The 20,127-nt window shown below is 35.8% G+C and overlaps 1 protein-coding gene across 4 annotated transcripts; it reads left to right on the top strand.

Moving 5' to 3' along the window:
- The first annotated feature begins 320 nt into the window (after positions 1 to 320).
- LOC145570477 (LEC14B protein-like) lies at positions 321 to 18,887 on the top strand. 4 transcript variants are annotated; one of them, XM_081629575.1, is made up of 10 exons: positions 321 to 466; positions 831 to 1,373; positions 1,509 to 1,628; positions 1,808 to 1,885; positions 5,501 to 5,674; positions 7,888 to 7,965; positions 9,384 to 9,559; positions 13,996 to 14,154; positions 17,664 to 17,721; positions 18,401 to 18,887. In XM_081629575.1, exons 2-10 carry the CDS (start codon positions 915 to 917, stop codon positions 18,590 to 18,592), a joined length of 1,494 nt encoding a protein of 497 aa, XP_081485701.1. In that variant the 5' UTR covers positions 321 to 466; positions 831 to 914; the 3' UTR covers positions 18,593 to 18,887. The 4 variants fall into 4 exon arrangements, with proteins under 4 accessions (XP_081485701.1, XP_081485702.1, XP_081485700.1 ...); XM_081629576.1 differs by having other exon boundaries at positions 332 to 466; positions 834 to 1,373; XM_081629574.1 differs by lacking the exon at positions 321 to 466 and having other exon boundaries at positions 473 to 1,373.
- The last annotated feature ends 1,240 nt before the right edge of the window (positions 18,888 to 20,127 follow it).

Below are 20,127 nucleotides of genomic sequence, written 5' to 3'. Positions count from 1 at the left end.
AAAAACATTTGACCCTTTCCTCTATATAAATGTATGACTAAATTGAGTAAGTGTTTATTCTCAAACCCTAAATTGAGGTAATTGAAGTGATGGTTGAGAGGGAAGAGAAGGTTTTGTTATGGTTGATGATTTGGAAGTGGATGGTTGAGATACAATCTGTTAGATTTGAAATAGGGGTGGTGTAATAAAAAATTTAGATACTTAAAAGGTGATTTAGTAAATAAAAAAACATAAAAAGTGATTTTTTTTAAAAAGGTGATAAAAAAAAGGTGATTTATACCAATTTTATCTTAAAAGGAGAAAAAATCCATCCATAATTCAGCTCATTTAACGTCAGTGTGAGCTTGAGGATGACGTTTGTAGAGAGACCACCAAATGCTGCCTATTTTGACCTCCATATCCTATTCCTAACTAGATATATCAGTTATACCCTCCAATCATTCAACAACAACTAATCAATTTTTATGTAAGTTCTTCAATTTCGTTATATCCCATATTTATGCTTTTATTGCTTCGTAATTGACGATTAATTTTCTAATTTAGCTATGATTTTATCATTTTAATTGGCAAATTATCCATTTTTTAAGTTGGGGTTGCTTGATTTTCCTTCAATTCCATGAAATTTGATTGTCTGAACTATAATTTATCAGTTATTATTTGCATGTTTAGATGATTGTTTGTGGATTAATTGCTGGGTAATGAAGTTGCAAAAGTGTCTGCAACATTATAGGGTATAAGGGTATAAGTGTATAACCAAGTATATGACAATGAAAGAGAATTTTGATTCAAAATGAACATATTTAATTTGGGGATACAATCAAATTTTACAGCAGTATCATTCCGGTTATTGGGTTCGAGCACGGCTCGAGGGGCTATATGTACACTTTTGTCGATGATCAGCTCCAGAATTTGATATGTATTTTAGTCTGGTGGAGTCCTTGGAGGAGAATTTGAGTGAGGAGAATTTGAGCGAAATGGGTCAATATGTAAGTCGATTAGAGTTAGATTCTGCAGATGAATTCTATGATGCTAGCAACACTGCTAATTCTAGTAGCTATGGTCATGCACATGATGACAATTCGATATGTTTAGACAACGAAATTTCTGACTTGACAATGATTAAATCAAAACCCAATGAGCATTTGAGTAAGGTTGTACCCGGAAAGAGAAAAAGATCTGTATCGGCAGTGAAAATGTTGGCTGGTCGAGAGGCTAATTATTCTGGGAGAGGGAGGTTCACATCTGCGGACTGTTGCCATGTGGCTAGCCGTTATGTGCCTGTTAAAGGGCCCTGGCTCCTGGATCAGATGAGCAGTCGAGCATATGTTTCACAGTTTTCAACTGATGGGTCTCTTTTTATTACTGGATTTCAGGTAAATTCCTAGAAGGCTTAGAGATGGGATTAATTTATAAAGCCATTGGCTTCCTGTTATTCTTGGTGGCAGGTGCAGCTTATGATTTGCATATTTAAATTGTTATAGTAATTTGCTTGCACTTTGGTTGTGCAGGGAAGTCATATTAGAATATACAATGTTGATAAGGGATGGAAAGTTAAAAAGAACATTGTCGCCAAAAGCCTGCGTTGGACAATTACAGACACATCCCTTTCGCCAGATCAGCAGTACCTTGTGAGTGATTGTCATATGTTGGCCGGAAGTAAATTAAAATGTGCCTTTAAAAATTTTTTATTTTATATTTTGTTGGGAGGGGAGGGGGTGTTGTATAATAGAAAATTAGAAATAGTGGAGAGATTTATTCTATAAATTTTTGTTTCACTTGTGATGACATGACTATGTTGTTATTGCAGGTATATTCCAGCATGTCACCTCTTGTACATATTGTTGATATTGGATCTGCTGCTATCGAGTCTCATGCGAATGTGAATGTATGGATCTCATTCTTCAATTTTCTGTCTTAGGAGACATACTTTATTTTTACATATAGAAAAATATGTGCACTACTAGTTTTTGGGTTTATTTAAAATTGTGGCATACAATCTCAAGGAAGTGCATTCTGAAGTATCATTTTGATAAAGCAGGAGGTTTCATGAATATTAATTGTAAATTTGCTTCTACCATATTTAGTTCTTGATCAGCTCAACTAATCTAATCTCTATAAGAATCTTATCTGCATGACAACTTCAATGTGGATATAATGAGACTTTATGCTACCATAGCTAGATAAATAAAAGGGAAATAAAATACAAAATATGGAGAATGCGATGGTGATAAATGGCTTGGATTTTTCAAAACAAATTATTGGGCAATAGGATACAATATATAGAGAATGCCGATGGTAGTTGAAATGATTTAGTGGTTGTGTAGCTGGGGAAGAGGGGGAGGGGGTGTAATAATGATACATGAATATGGCTCTATTGTTCTGTTAGGCCGTATTGTAAAGGATTTTCAATTGATCGAATCAATATTGTTCAGTTTAGTAAGGAGTGTTTCAAAACCTGTGATCTTTTCCAAATTAAATGTTCCAACTTTGAATTGCCCAATATGAAAGTTATTTCCCATGTTTCACTCAAAGTTGCTTGCTATTCAAAGATAGAGTGATAAATTCCTCATGTGAGTCATACCTCCCAAATAATGGCTCTAAGCCTTTATTAATCTACTCTAATTACTCTTATAGTGTACAAGTAAACAAGAATTAAAATCAAATTTGTATCGCTATAACCGCGACACAGTCCACGATCTTGCATCATATACGTTCCCCCAACAATGTGACTGTTCCTGCGAAGCGACTAAAACCATCAATATGTCTTGTTATACGTAGTATTTGATTTACTTCCTCTGGTTTTGTTTTATTGTTGTTGTTGTTGTTGTTGTTTTTTTTTTTTTTTTTTTTTTTTTTTTTTTTTTTTCCCTTTTATTGCTATACTTTTACTTTAGCACCATTCAAATTTGCTACCTTTACTACCTTTGACTTTGGTGATTTATAGTTAAGAAAAAAGTCATCGTGTAGGATCTCGTTAGATTCGTCTTGATTATACTTTCATGATATCAAATTTTATATTTTTTACTTATTGATAATAAGCAATATAAATGATTTATAATAAACATTTGTGAGCGTGACATGAGAAGGGTTGCAAGTAAAAAAAAATGAAAAAAAGAACTGCGGAAGTACTCACCGGTGGAGAGAGTATATGATATGGTCTTCATAAAGTCTTCAAAAAAGTGCATTATGCACGATGGCGAATCCAAAAACTATTTGTTATGGGTTCGGAGCCACTAAATACATATATTAGTGAAACCAAATAACATAATTATATTTCCTTCAAATAAAATAACATAATTATCTTGCAATAAATAATTTGGGTGTGACCAACAAGAGATGGCTCAAGTGGTAAGAAACTTGATGTCGCTTAAGGGAGGTCTCGAGTTCGAGCCTCACCGAAAATTCTTGTTGGGAGACTCATCCATCATAAGCAACCCGGGTCGGATCCGGATATAGTGAACCGGATAGGGCAACCTAAAAAATAAATAAATAAAGGCTGTGCACATGTTTACAAATAAAACAATAATTAAAAAAAAAAACAAACAATTGAGCTTGACTTAAATTTTGGAACTAACTATTACATCATCAAATTCAACATGCATCTTTGATAGAGATTATAGAAAGATAATATATACTTTCATGGTTAAGCTTTGTTCCAGGTAGAGTAGAACTTGCTACCTTTGATTAATGGTGTTGTGTTCACACCACTGGGCTGTTGGGAAGGTTCAACATATATACTTGCATCTTATTTAACTAGCTATAGCAAAGAAATTTGATTAGAATTTTCCGGATCCGTTATGGGTTCAACTGAACCCACAAAACCCATATTGGACCCGCCACTGATTATGAACCTTTGGTAACATATGTATACTTAAATCAGAGCTGCTTTCATTTGGGGAAATAAAGGAATTAAATCTTTAAGTGAGGGAAATAAGAGAAAATGATCTATGTTAAAATCGATGTTATCTATTTTGCCTATTACTTGTTATCTTGCACTATGCTATAATTTAAAGATACAAAACTAGAAATATATCATATTTAATGGTACCAGAAAGTACCTTGTTAAGTAAATACAAGAATAACCAGAGCAACCTAATAAAGTAAAAAGAAGAAATCAAGAGCAACCTAACTAATTTATATTGGTCAATTATTGTCTTCACTCCTCGGTCTTTTTCAGGTGTATTTAACCATATCAAAGTCTCCTGATAAGGGTCCAAAGGTGGAGTCATGAGGAGATTCTATTTCATCTTCTACCTCTGTTTTAATAATATGTTCTTAATATTTACTGTTTGCATAAGTATAAGGCAAAGGAGAGAGTATAAAAAGGTGGGTGGGTGAAAGAAAAAGATGGATAAAGTTAGAGAGAAAGTGTAAAAAGATGGATTTATAGAAAAGGGTGGATAAAGTATGACAAAGTGAGTGTGTAGGCTAAGAGATGTTAGGTAGTAAATGGGGTTGGCCAAAGATGAAATAAAGTAGATATGTTGAGAACATTATAACACGATAAAATGGAATATGTTAAGAACATGACAAAATAGGGGTAGTATTGATATTAATCTGTTATGACAAAGTGAATGTGTAGGCTAAGAGAGGTTAGGTAGTGAATGGGGTTATCCAAAGATAAAATAGAGTATATATGTTGAGAACATTATAACACGAATAAAATGGAGTATGTTAATAACATTATTGATATTAATTGCTGATTGGTCAATGATTCCCAGACAAACACGTATGAAATCCTGTTTTTCTTCTCGTTAACATCTGCTTTGATTGTTTATGTTGAACAAAAAACTATTTACTTTTCACTGACTCCATGTAGCAGTGGGTGCTTGATTTTTGTTTCATTTGTAATAAAAGCAATTGATATACTAGTCATGTTTTTTTTTTCTTTTCTATTTGGAGATGCCAAATTATCAAGGCATGGGGTATTACTTAGAAACATATAACTGCTATAGGCAAGGTTTGGGGGTTGCAAAGGAAAATTTTGGAAATACTTCCTTTTCAATTCTGCTCATTAGCTGGGATCTCAAATCGGACACATTTGCATTTTCCTGGTTTTTTTTTTTTTTTTTTTTTCTCTCTTCTTTCTTGCTTCCAAGGAAAGTTGGGGGAGGAAAAGAAAACAATAAAGGGGAGGAAAAGAAAAGATCTGAAGCAGATCATTCCTGTTGTGACTGGAGAGGATTTTCTGAATTATAGTGCTGAATTTGTGGACAAGCTCTTTTGAAATGATGCTACTGATTAATTTCCTAAGATTAGTCTTACTACAGTAGTGTAATAAGCTATATTGTACCGAATCTTCTCTAGTAATTTAGGATGGCATGTCTCTCCATTTCTCCAATTACCTTATTGTACTACTTTATAGTTTAAAACAAAAAAAAATTCCATCTGAAATAGTATGTTTGCTGTTGTCATATCTTTAACTGCTCCCTTGACATAATACTTTTTACTCATTTAGGACAAAACAATCATATCTGGTGTGTATTCTGATGTTGTGCAGGAGCTCCATGATGGCTTGGATTTTTCAGAATATGGTGAAGGTTATGGGTTTGGGATTTTCTCTGTGAAATTCTCGACCGATGGTCGAGAACTTGTGGCTGGAAGTAGTGATGATGCAATTTATGTTTATGATCTTGAGGCTAAAAAGCTTTCCCTCCGAATATCAGCTCACATTGTAGGCACTCATCTTAACTAATTGTTTTTCTTTTTTTCTTTTTCAATGTTATCTTTAAATATTCATTCTATTAACCTTTATTCAGACATTTTTCTTTGGCATTGTTTTCTTACATGAATATGGTGTTACTTTGTTTAAATTAAGTAGGTTTATTGCAACCATGGTTTCCAAAATTATCGAAATTTAAGATCTTGTGGACCAAATGCACATGTATGCCTTGTCATTTTGACTTTATTCAAACTACTATTCTTAACCAAATTGGTGGTTTCATAACTGATTTTGTTTGTTTAGTTGCTTAAAGGTTAACAACCAAACTAACTCAGTTGTTAGAATGCTTACATGTGACAAACTATGTTATTGTTGAAGAATAGACCTCCCAAGTATTACCACATGTAAGTATGCCACATTGGTTGAAGAAGAGAGAGTTAGTCACTTTATAAGGCTAGAGGACTACTCCTCCTATTGCCATATGGTTTTGAGATGAAACATCCTTTGGACTTGTGAAGTAGATCTCTCTCTTGATTTGCGGGTGTGGCCCAAATATGTATTTAATATGGTATCAAAGCCAAGCCCACGATATGGGATCTTAAATGGCTAAAGTTCACTGGCCAAGAGTAGGTCCATGTGAGGGGGAGTGAAGAAGCACTCTAGCTCGAAAAATCACATGAGAAAAAGTTAAAAGGGACCTTACATGTGAGGGTGTTGAAGAATAGACTTCCCAAGTATCACATGTAAGTGTCCCACATTGGTTGAAGAATAGAGAGTTCATCGCTTTATAAGGCTAAGTGGCTACTCCTATTGCCATATGGTTTTGGGATGGAACATCCTTTGAACTTGTGAAGTGGACTCTCTCTCTTGGTTTGCAGGTGTGGCCCAGACCCATATTTGATATTTATCTCGATTGGTAAGAGGATTGGAGTTGTAACTTGTTGTAAGTGGAATAATTTGAGGGATCTGGCTGGTTGGTGGAGAGTACTATTTAAGCTTGACATTCCCAAAAATTCCATATCAGGGAAGTGGGATTACGGTTTAATACTTGGTGTTATTCCGGCGTTGTTGGCCAAACTTATCTGTACTTATATGGTGGATCTTAAATTTATTTTTTCGGTGCGGTTGTCCAAATTGAGTAAACAACCCTGCTTAAATTTTGAATGGGAGCTATTTCAAGTATTTAATTCTAATTATACTAGTAGTCTTTCCTTTTGGTAAATCAATTATAACAAATGATATCAACTTATTTTTTCGTTGAAGAGATTAATTATATAAATTTTATAAGTTCGGATTATTATTTGTTTCACTTGCAATTAATGCTCTCTATTTCACTTGTTTGGTAGTTGTTTTTCGATTTTTGTTGTTTCAATTGGTAGGTTTGGTTTTGAATGAAGTCCTGTTGCCAAAATTTCTATCCCATCTTTTGTTAAATTTTAAATGAAATTTAGTTAAACTCACGAAGAAGCTTAATGTAGTGTGTTCAAAAGATATTACAGCTTGGCATAAGAAAAGGACTTCCTTAAACCCTGGAGGTTTAATTGGCTAAACACTCTAACACCTTGCCATTTTTATGTTATTCCATTCCGTTTCAATGCACCCAAGATTATCTGCACATAAAAAAGGGGTACACATATTGAGGAGCTTGTCATTGTAATTATTTATATACGCCTTAACTTAGTTGAAGCTTTAGCATGAAATTAGGAGACCATTTCTATGCTCCTCTCAAAAGTTGGCTTGAGATCAGGGTCCAATTTGCATTCTGAGGGTTTTATTGTACTACTTTTGAGGCAAGCTTACTCTCACAAGTATATGAAGTGACTTCATGTATTACATTGTTCATACTTAAATATCCTAATATATCTCAGACTGAAAATAGAACTTTTTGCATGATTATGTTGAATAGGAATCAGAAATCAGGGAGGTGGAGTCTTAGAGGTTTATACTACATTGCTTTTAAATTTTAACTGTTTGGGCCAAAAATACACAGTAAAAATAGCGTTGATTAATTTTATCTTTTCTGCCTTGTGAGGAGAACATAACTTTTTTATCAGTTGTATGGAAGTTGGCTGTATACATGTGTAAATGTGAAATTTTTTTGGGAAAAAATAAATGCAAATTTTTTGTTGATTTTTTGTGGTTCCTTCCTTAACATATTGCTAATTGCTGAAAATTGAAGATGAAAAAAAACCTGTCTTCACTTACTTTCTTGATTGTTTGTGCAGTCAGATGTGAACACCGTTTGTTTTGCTGATGAAAGCGGCCATCTTATATTTTCTGGAAGTGATGACAATTACTGTAAGGTAAACAATGTGCCTTTCTTAAGTTTTATAGTATAAGGTAAGATACAAGTTGTTTGCCTACCTATCTCAGGGGAAGAACCTACTGATGTTACACACACTTGAAAGAAAAATAGAAAATTATTGCCAGCAACAAACTTCAGAAGTTGATTGTGGTGAACCAATAAAAATTATAACTAAATTCAATACACTCAATTAAGAGGAGGTAAGTTAAGATCCAAACTGCATTGATTCCAATCCAAACAATCCCTAGAGCACCCCAATTCTCCAAACAAAAAACCACAAATCCTGCATTTTAAAAAAAGAAAAAGTACTATGATACAATTTCAACCGATATGTTTCAAGTCTCCACACTTCTCAAACAGACTAACTGGTTAATAAGAAAAGGGTGCTGAAGCTGAGATCTATGTCATACATTGCAAGTGATAAGTGTTGCATACTGTATACTCCTTCCTCCCAAATAAGAGGCCACAAATTTATCATGACCCATATCAGGATAGTATGCCACGTTCTCAGTTTCTTAGTGTTAATTATCGTTAATTAGGGGATAAAAAAACCCCGGATTTTTTTTAATTACTATTTTTTATTTATAAATAAGAAAAAAAAATTATGTACTCCCTCCATTCCCGATATGCTTTCCATTTTGAGCTGTTTTAAAATGTTTGGCTCATTTCTACTATATTCTTTTTCTTAGGAAAATTCCCTTTTACTACCTTACCTCTTCTACCCCACACTATTCACACCTTTTTACACCCACCCCAGGTAGCACTTACCAATGTGAAGAGTGATTAATAAATAGCGCAAGTGCTAATGAAAGCAGAAGTCAATACCCCCATGAAAAGGCTTATTTAAAATTACCAAGCTAGTACCAATTAAAGTTGTACACGCAACTAGATCTTACAGTGTTGGAACTTGAATCAAGCCACCCAAGGGTCAATACACTAGAAGAAGCCAGTAAGTGTAGCTTAAAGGCCTACCAAGCATTTAACTCCTCTCACTATTTCTGGATCAACAATTCCCTTAGGAGAAGTCTCCAATAATTTCAAAACCCTGACGTTTCAAGATGGCTAACTTGAGAATCCAACACCTAAGGCTTGCCTGTGCAAGACAGCGGTCCTCAGATAGATTCTGGCGGTCGTGATGATCTGGCCTTAACGAGTTCTTAATGGCTGGGGTTGGCAGGTGATGGTAGGACTTTGGCGCATGTTATATTGTCTGATGGCCGTGCTCTAAACCTCCTATCATTTTCATAGAGGCAAAAATAGGTGCCCCAGTATACCTATTTTTACATTTGCTTACTCATATACATGATGCTGGATGCCTGGATCCAATAAATGTGTATACCAATACCTATTAATGTATCAATCATCAAGATGTATCACATTATTTCCTAACCAGTTAATTATGAGCTGTATCTGTAGGTGTGGGACAGGCGATGCTTCATTGCAAGAGGGAAGGCGGCTGGTGTCATGATGGGACATTTAGAAGGAATTACATTTATTGATAGCCGAGGAGATGGTCGATATTTCATTTCAAATGGTAAAGATCAGTGCATAAAGCTCTGGGATGTTAGAAAGATGTCCTCTAATATTACCTGGTATGTAAACTATTCATTTATTTTTGTAAGACTTGAAAGTTAAAGACATGTTAAATCTGTCATTTTATGTATTCACTGTCACACTGTGCTATGCATGTAGTGAATTCTTTGTCCATTTTGAAGTCTTCAAAATAGTGTAATAGTATAACTTAAAGTTATATAGACATGCACTTATGTTACTTCAAAGGCAGGATAAAATTAGAGGTCACGTCCTTCGTAGAAAAATACTGCTAGTCTACTGAATGTAGGTATTCTTAGAATCATAGGTTTATAGTTGATGTAATTCTTTCTTTGCTGTATGGGCTTCCAAGGATCTTTTTTGCTGTTTTTCCTTGTATGGCCAGTCATTCTTGATGTAATTCTTTTAGTCTTTCAGGAAAAGAAGATTTTGATTGCTCTAAAAGCTAGTCGCTAGTTAAAGTAGAAAAATCTTTGCATTAGTGAATTCTTAAATTTGAGACTTGTATAAACTTTTGGTTGGAAAATGCTATTTTATTTTGGCTAGAAACTGTAATGTAACAGTTTCATCTAGGTATTTTGACTAACAGGATGCAAGTTATTTGGTTGGTTTAAAATGATAACATGCTTACACAGTAGTCTAGTACTTCCTCTTCTTCTTTTAAGACAAAATGTTAACTTTTGACACTATTAACTTCACTCTAGTTGTCTTTTGTATTCATACATAAGAGGAAATACAATCATGTGGGATCTTGTTAGATTAATTTCAGTGCATATTATCTAAATATCTTTTTTTACAAATTTTACTTGTTTGATGATTAAAGAAGAAAAAGAAGCTGATTAAAGATATTTATGGTTGAAGTTATATATTAGCAAGCGTTATAAAATAAACATGTTAAACTAAAAATAAACTGAGAAAGTATGCCTTTATTCGAATATAACAATGACTGATAAATGATTGTACAACATTACAATGTGCTACCACTGGAACAATCAATCAATCAATCAATCAATCAAAGCCTTAATCCCAAAAGTGGGGTCGGCTAACATGAACCAAATTTGATTATTCCGTGTAGTCATCAACATAAATCTTTCTCCTCCATCCCTTACGATCCAAAACTTCATCCTCACGTAAATCCATGCACTTCATATCCTTCCTCACTCCTTCCAACCAAGTCATCTTTGGTCTCCCTCTTCCTCGTTTAATCCCTCCATGGTCCCACTCTTCCACTCTTCGCACCGGTGCACCCTCGGGTCTCCGTCTTACATGTCCAAACCAACGCAGACGATTTTCCCTTAATTTATCTACAATGCCCGCCACACCTACTTTCTTGCGAATAACCTCATTTCTGATTCTATCTCTTAAAGTGTTTCCACACATCCACCTTAACATGCGCATTTCCGTAACCTCTATCTTTTTAATATGCTCTTTCTTAGAAGCCCAACATTCTGTACCATAGAGCAACACTGGTCTTATGGCAGTCCTGTAGAATTTTCCCTTCAACTTTAAGGGAATGCTGCGGTCGCATAGCACTCCCGTGGCCGCTCTCCATTTAAGCCACCCTGACTTAATCCTGTGGGTCACGTCTTGATCAATGTCACCATTCTTCTGGATGATCGACCCTAGGTACTTAAAACATTCACTCATGGTCAAATCCTTTCCATCCAAACTCACCACTTCATTGCTTGTCCCCCTCTGAGTGCCAAAACGACATACCAAATATTCAGTCTTACTCCGACTTAGCTTAAACCCTCTAGATTCCAACCTTTGCCTCCATTGCTCCAACTTGACATTAACCCCATCCTTAGTCTCATCCACCAAAACGATATCATCTGCGAACAGCATACACCATGGAACCTCATCTTGAATTGGTCTAGTTAATTCGTCTAGAACCGTTGCAAAAAGAAAAGGGCTTAATGCAGACCCTTGATGCAATCCGATTGTAATAGGGAAATCTTTTGTCAACCCTCCGCATGTCCTCACATTTGTTGACACATCCCGATACATATCCTTAACTAGGTCTACATACCTTCGTGGGATACCTTTCTTCAACATTGCCCACCAAAGTATCTCTCTTGGCACCTTGTCATATGCCTTCTCTAAATCAATAAAGACCATATGAAGATCTTTCTTCTTTACCCTATAAAACTCCATCATTTGTCTTATCAAATGGATTGCCTCCATAGTAGATCTCCCAGGCATAAAACCAAATTGGTTATCTGAAATGCTTGTGCATGCCCTCAACCTTTGTTCAATCACCCTTTCCCACAACTTCATAGTATGGCTCATAAGCTTAATTCCTCGATAGTTAGAACAATCTTGAGCGTCTCCTTTGTTTTTATAAACCGGGACCAAGGTGCTCTTCCTCCAATCTTGTGGGATCCTTGTAGCCGTCCATATCTTGTTGAAAAGGTTTGTTAACCAATCAATACCAATCTTACCCAAACACCTCCACACCTCTATCGGTACCCCATCAGGGCCAACCGCCTTCTTAGGTTTCATCTTCCTCAGTGCAATCTCCACCTCTACTCTCCTAATCCTTCGCACATACTCCATGTTGATTTCTTCATCACTCATAGAGGTATCTCCTATCACAACTCCATTACTTCCATTAAATAATTCATCGAAGTACCCCTTCCACCTGTCCTTGATGCCCTCCTCTTGCACTAGGACCATTTGGTTCTTATCTTTGACACACTTCACCATGCCAATATCCTTCCTTGCCTCTTGTCTTCTCTTTGCCATCTTATAAATGATCCTTTCTCCCTCCTTGGAATCAAGCTTTTCATAAACCTCCTGATATGCCTTTTCTTTTGCTTGGCGAACAGCTGCCTTTGCCTTACTCTTAGCCTCCTTATACGCTGCAAAGGTTTCATCACTCCTACATTTTCCTAAGGCTTGATAGCATTCCCTTTTTTGCTTAATTACTGCTTTCACCTCTTCATTCCACCACGAAGTATCTCTCTGTACCGAAGTTCTTCCCCTTACTTCCCCTAAGACCTCTTTGGCCACTCTTAGGAAACAGTTCTTCATTCGTAACCAGGTCATGTCCGGATCCACCTCTCCATCCCAATCCGCTTCTTCAATTACCTTTTCTGTAAAAACCTTAGCTTTTGCATCCCTTAGGGTCCACCATCTTATCCTTGGTTCTTCTTGTCTAACTTTTTTCTTCGCCTTCTCTTTCAGACGAATAGTCATTACCAATAGCCGGTGTTGGGTGACCACACTCTCCCCTGGGATAACCTTACAGTTTATGCAACTTTGTCTATCTATGCTCCTTGTGAGCAGGAAGTCTATTTGAGTTGCATTTGCTCCATTCCGAAAAGTTATCAAGTGTGAATCCCTCTTCTTAAACCAAGTATTAGCCAAAATTAAATCATATGATTGGGCAAAATCCATAATAGCTTCACCACCGGCGTCCCTCTGCCCATACCCAAAGCCTCCATGGACACTCTCATAGCCATCTCGGCTCGCCCCAACGTGCCCATTTAGATCCCCTCCAATATATAACTTCTCTGAGTGGTGGACACCCTGCACCACCTCGTCTAGGTCCTCCCAAAATTGTCGTTTCTCTTCTGCATCTAAACCCACTTGGGGAGCATAAGCACTGATAACATTCACAATCTCCTTGCCACATAGCAACTTCAGCCTTATCAACCTATCGTTCTTCCGATAGACCTCGATCACCTCTTTTGCCAACCTCTCATCGAGAACCACACCAACTCCGTTCCTAGCTCCACCATTCCTTGTTCTGTGGCTCGTTTCTTGCCCAACATACCATACCTTATACCCCAAAACCAAGCCTCGAGCTCCTTCTCCTGTCCATCTTGTCTCTTGGAGGCACATGATGTTCACGCGTCGTCTTTTCATTACTTCTACCAATTCTGCTGATTTTCCCGTAAGAGACCCCACATTCCAAGAACCAATCCGCAAACTAAATTCTTTTCTCCCACGCTCCCTCCTGATCCCAACTCCAAGTCCTTGATTATTTGACACCACAATTGGGCAATATGGCGCGTCGCTTCTGGGCGACGACCTAGCAACCCTTACATACTTATCACTGCACCCGGGTCTGGGAAGTGCAGCGCGTCGCTCAGTAGGGAACGCCCCAATGGCACGCCCTTGCTCATTTGACACCACACTCGGGCAATGTGGCGCGTCGCTTCTGGGCGACGACCTAGCAACCCTTGCATACTTATCACTACACCCGGGTCTAGGAAGTGCAGCGCGTCGCTGAGTAGGGAACGCCCCCACGAAAATATCTGTTTGGCTCATGTCATGGGATGTGACGAAGTTTTATACTGGCTGTCACTGGCCTACCGTAACCCTCCTCCTTTATCCAGGCTTGGGACTGGCAGCGGGAAACCCAATGTGCTACCACTGGAACAAATACTCAATTTTTATGCTTGTGGATATAACTATGCATGTTTGATTATTTGCACATTAATGCGATTTTTGACATGCTTCTATCTGCCAGTGATCCTGCTCCTAGGAATTATGAATGGGATTACAGATGGATGGACTATCCACAGCAGGCAAGACATTTGAGACATCCTAATGATCTATCAGTAGCCACATATGAAGGACATTCAGTCTTGCGTACGCTAATCCGTTGCTATTTTTCTCCAGAATTTAGGTGAGTTTATTTGCCGATGTCTCTCTTTTCAGTGAGCTATAGAGCCAAGTTTATGCTCACTGTTAACGTTTTTGCTTTTCTGTCTACATATTAGCTAGAAGTTATAATTTGTATATAGTATCTATGGAGAGCTTAATAATAGGCTCTTCTTGCTCCTCCAGCTTGTAGATTGAGCTGGATGTTTGTTACGAATTAGAACAGATTAGTGACTACATTGAAGGGATTAAGGACTGTAAAGAGAGATTAAGGGAGGAAGAATATTACATACTCCCTCCACTACCATTAGTTCCGGTGAAATATGAGATACGGGCATTTAATAACGGGACAGAGGGAGTACTTTTGTTTGGTATTATCTAGCATTTAAAATGTCAATGCAATTTTGTTTCTTAGCTTTGAGTATCACTGCAATAACTAAAAAATTCTTATTCTGTGCGCATAACCTTACAAAATATTACATGGGATAAGGCGAAGTATTTTGCTTTGGTTGTCTACTCTTAACATCTATATACATAAAGAGAACAAGTTTCTCTCTTGATTATGAACTATCTACTGCTTGTTGAACCCTGTAAGTTTGATGAACGTAGGATAGCTGAAATTTGGGGTCAAAGAGTTTCCCAAAACATTCTTGGTGGGAAAAATGTGAATGAAAGATCCCACTGAATAAAGTAAAGTTCATAAAATTTAGTAATAGTGAGAATTATTCATCTCTCTCAATCTCTATTGATTAAAAATCCAGGGTTTATATTGACATTGAGAAATTATTTGTCACTAAATTGTGGGTGGGGAAATAATGGTCACAGTTTAAAGACTAGCAAAACTGCAAAAGTTCAGCTCATGACAATCTTGACTTTGACCATCATCGTTTCTTTATTATTTGTGGTGTAAATTAAGTGTATTTTTATGCTAGTGTGTTACGCAAAGGAGATCTAATATCCTCTTTAAGTGGGATGTGAGGGTTATGAATATGTGACAGATTTTTCTTGCATTCTCTGTATTACTTAATTACCTGGGAAAAAGAAGATCTCGACAAAAGGGATGAAGGATCACTTTTGAAGTGATGCTTATTAGTAGAATCCTGAGCTTAAGACTGCAAGATTGAATTGTAGCGCATTGTTTTTAGAGAAAGTAAAAGGAAAATATATATTCGTTTAAAGGTGAGATCAAGACTGTCATGGACTCTACCAATCTATTGACACATCCTTAAAGACCCAAACCTTTTTATGTGGTCAAGCTTTCAGGAAAGACATACTTGAGGTTCATTCTAAAAATAAGGAAAAAGATGTTCAAAAAGGGGGTGAAAGGCTTAACTTGTTAGCCCATTATCACTAAAACTTTGGACGTTGGAGTTAATAGCACTAGGAAAAAAAATGTTGGATGAGATGGAGTGATGCATTATTTGAAACAAATTTAAGATAAGAGCCTATGAGATCTTATATACTCCTTATATTCCTGAAAGTTTGACTCACTATAGACTCTTGTTTCTAGGAAAGTTTTCAAATAGTGAGTGGTCTAAGAAAGTGTATAAAGTACTCCCTCCGTCCCTAAAAGAACGACCCTTTTTGGGAGTTTTCACGGGTATCAAGAAACTTAAGTTGGAAGTACATGTGTATGGGGAAGCTAATAAAAGTACATTGAAAAGGGAAATTTACATGGGATTTGCAAAAACGTAGAGAGAGAAAAATAATTGTACATAGATAAGGCAAAATTTACACGGGGAAGCTAATTTTGCACAAATATTATTGCAAAATGGAGGGTATTTAAATGCAAATGAGATGAACATTTTGGGACTAAAATTTGGCCAAAAGGGTCGTTCTTTTAGGGACGGAGGGAGTAATAGAGATGGAGTACACAGGTAAGTGGGTGTAACGGAAAAGGGATAAAGTAAGAGAGAGTGAGTGAAAAGATATGCATTGTTGTGGGTAAGAGGGGCATAGTTGCAAAAGGGGGTTGCTAAAAATAAAGTAAAAGTGAGTCAATTTTTGAAATACCTCAAAATGGGAAGTAAGTCAAACTTTTGAGAATCAGGAATAGAGGGAGTAGTTATATTAGTGTCTGAGGAAGAAGAAGTTTTGGTGTGCAAAACCAATAGAGCTGATGAAGTCAGATAAAGTGGTGCTCTTATACAAATGGGGCTCCATGAATCTCAAAAGGGAGAAATTGTTATGCTATTTTGCCAGGATCTTTCTTTTTTTTTGAAATCAAGAGGCCAGAAGAGAGAGAGAGAAGGGGTAAGGTGAATTTTTTTTTACTTTTAGTTTTTGTTTTGGTAGGCTAGGAGGTTCCTAGAAAGACAATTTTAACGGCATGTAACATTGTGCCAGACTTTTGTGCGGTGGTGTTTTCATATTGATCTCATATCATGTATCGGTTTTTTGAAACCTAAGATCATGGAACTTGTTCTGATCCATGCAAGATCTTATGTCAATAAAACTTATCCATTTGTCCTTTTCACTAATCTTCGTGTTTCTGAACATTAAACTTTGTGTGCACGTCATATAAAATTTGCAACTTCACCATCATTTGATGGATTTTTCAATGGTTTTGGGTTGCTAACTATGAATATAAATTGAATGTTATCTGTTCTAGACTTAAAGTAACTCCCTTGAAATTGTTAATTCCTCAATTTTGCATATAGCTTAGGACCTACATTCTTCCGTTGTAATCAACTTGCTCAGTTGACTTCAACTGCCTTCCTTTCTTTTGTTGTGACCATTCCCTTGGCTCATTCTCTCTAATTGGGTAAATACCCTATTGCAATCTTATATTCCAACCATTTCAGCGTTATCATAGGAATTTGGATCATACTGCAGTCAACAAAATTCTATGATTTATATATCCTTGGCATCATTGTCTTCAGTTACGCAAAAATCTGCTGGCAACACGAGCTCTTTAACTTTAATTTATTTTAAACACTTTGGATAATTCGTGGTGACGAAATAAAGATGTCTCATGGCTCTCAACTAATAATGAGATGAAACATTTTCTTAGTCTATTAAGAAGCTATGTGTTAGCTTTCTCAATTTGAAGCACATTACAAAGTAGTTTGGTTTGATATTGTTAGAGAAATATAAGCATTGTAAGCGAACCTCGACAAATAATAATTGGCTGATTTTTATTAATTTATTTTTAACTGGGTAGCTAATCACATTCACAAAAAAATTCATTATATTCAATAACTCATCAACAATGGAGAAATTAATTTAATTTCCGTTGTGAAAAATAAAATAATAAACTTATGACAAAACTGCTAAGAGGTGTTCTGTACTGCTTAATTTTACTTGCCTGAATCTGAATTATTGCCCTTATCTGAAATTATCATTACTTAACTCAATCATCAAGACTTATCTGAACTTATTCCGACTTATATTGTCTGAACTTGTTAGCGTCCAAACTTTATTTATCTAACTTATTTTGTCTCAAACAAGTCAAAATAAGTTAAGACAGTAAGGGTTTTCTAACAGTGTTGATAGTGGTAAAAGATAATTGACATGATGGCATTGTCTTTGCAGTGGAAAGAAGTACATATACACAGGTTCAAATGATGGAAGTGTGTACATATATGACTTGGTATGTCATTTATCTCTCATCTTGTGCCTTGTTAAGCTGTTGCCTGGTAAATTTTATGCTTGTTGAGCAAAAGATGCTGATGATGCATATTTTTTATTCCTTGTATTGCATTCTGATTAGTTAAATGGCTTTGATTCGACATGTAGGGAATAGTTATGGATAAATTTTCAGCTTTGATTTATAATTTACTTATAAGTTAAAATGGCTCAATGAACTTCCTGTGAATTATTGTTTTCTGTTAAGCTATGAAAATGAACCCTTTGAAATCATGGGTCTAATAAAAAAATGCTTTTCGATTTGTTCTGTGGACATACACCTGACCCTCAATTACCTTGTTTAGGCGAGATTCACATTGTAGACAATAGATCTAGAAAATGACCCTTGAAACCTTTATGGGACATTTTTCGGCACACAAATCGAAAAATAAAAATTTAATTCATCAGCTCCAAGGAGAATGGTGGCTGGAAAACTCACTAAAGGTGCGATTTGCACCCAAGTCATTAGTTTCTGGTGTTTTGGCTACTACGTAAAGTACAGGGTGTTGGGTGCACCCAAGCCATAGTTCAGAATGTTGAGGCCAATTTTGCCAAAAAATTGAGGACAACTCTTATTTTTGTGTTAATGTGGTGAATGAATCTCCCTTAACTCGATGAGAGGTCTGTTTTGTGTCCTATCACAGGTTAGTGGAGCCACTGTAGCAAAGCTTGATCACCATATGTCTGTGGTGAGAGACTGCAATTGGCACCCTTGTTACCCAATGCTTGTTAGCTCATCTTGGGACGGGAGTTTAGTAAAGTGGGACTTTTCAGGAAGTGATGAAATGCCTGCACCTCCAAGCGACGAACGAGATCTATGGAGACGACATCTATGATTTGGATTTCCTCAATCATTATTCAACAAACATGGAATGATTCCCAAACGATCTCATTCTTGGTGCACTAATACACATTACACGTCTAAGGTACAAACTATTAAGCGTAAATTATACCATACCAAATAACAAATGATTATGTAATGATTCCATATCCTTGTAATATAATCTTCATAATTACTTGTATTGTAGGCAAATGTATTGCTGTACAATTATTCTGTTTTGATTGGAAGTTGTTTGTGGGCATACTTTGAAGATAAGGATTATTGGAAAGAATAGTTATTCGTGATTTACATATGCTGCTTTGAGTGCGCACATAATTTTATGTTTTAGTGATAGAAAGAATCTCTTTTTGAACAGTTTTGCAATGGCTACAATAAAATTGTAGCCATTATAAAAACAAAATCTACACCATTGATTATTATTATGTAAATAAGGCCATTGATTTAAGTTGACCGAAAAAAATACCCAAAAAAGGCTTCAATAACTAAACTATAAGACAACTTTCAATCTTCCATTAATGATTTTCTGCAATGTATGAATAACCAACATAATCCACTTAAAAGATTACGCACCATTGTCAACCAAAAGGAAGATATTGCAATGGAAGAACTTTCCGACGCTTAATGTTTTTCGACGAATTTGCATTTATCGTTGAACACTGGCATTGCTGTCGAAAATGAGCATCAGATACCTAATTCATGATATTTATGGGGAGAATTTGATAGAAGAGTGGGGTGTTGTTGAGAGGAGGATGAATCACTGTAAAAGAAATCTATTAATTAGTGCAAGAGTCAAATTGATCCTATTTAATTATCCATGTACTTCGTATTATACTTATCCAATGTATAAGATTGTATGCTTTTTGGCACTTTTCCATTGAATGTTTGTTATACTTTAATCCTATCCATGTTAATTGTTCCTGTATGATTAGTTAATGGAGATTAGGTTGAAGGGTAAATTCTTAGAAGTTCATCAATGGTGGTGACAACTGACAAGTAGTTTTTATTTTTTTTTTTCAGTTTTTTTTTTTTTAAATAATAAATTAGTTTTAAAAATCATTTATAATTTAGAGGTCAAATATTGAATGGATACGATTAATTATTAATATTTAAACGATTGAGATTGAATTTAGTTACAATGACTACATTTTTTGTGTAGCCATTGAATAGTCTTCTATATGCTTCTTCTTTTTACCCTTTTTTTTTATTCAAAAAATAAAAATATGATAAAGTCTGTATTTTAACATCTTCAGATTCTGGCAAGTACCTGCTATTTATTTTTTTATTTTTTTTATTTTTTTATACAAAGGATACAAACAGATTACATATTAATATTAGGAAAAATACACTTTAATAATCCTAACTATTGACGATTTACCTAGAATAATCCCAACTAAGGATTATTTTCTAACAGTCCTAACTTTGCCTCTTATTTTCTTCCACTAGACCCAACCGGTCAACTATGGGTCAACAACCTGTTATGACAGGTCATATGCCACGTGTCAACACACGATTGGTCCAAAATAAAAAATA

This window comes from Chenopodium album, chromosome 12, assembly GCF_948465745.1.
Source record: "Chenopodium album chromosome 12, dcCheAlbu1.1, whole genome shotgun sequence".
In the NCBI taxonomy this organism is placed as follows: Eukaryota; Viridiplantae; Streptophyta; class Magnoliopsida; order Caryophyllales; family Amaranthaceae; genus Chenopodium; species Chenopodium album.
Note: the sequence above shows the minus strand (reverse complement) of the source record. Positions and strands in the feature narration are given on the sequence as shown.

Coding starts and splice junctions, on each gene's coding strand:
- LOC145570477 (XM_081629575.1), top strand. CDS start 915: ATGTATTTTAGTCTGGTGGAGTCCTTGGAGGAGAATTTGAGTGAGGAG. Junction 7,966..9,383: donor GTGATGACAATTACTGTAAG/GTAAACAATGTG, acceptor CTGTATCTGTAG/GTGTGGGACAGGCGATGCTT. Junction 17,722..18,400: donor GTGTGTACATATATGACTTG/GTATGTCATTTA, acceptor GTCCTATCACAG/GTTAGTGGAGCCACTGTAGC.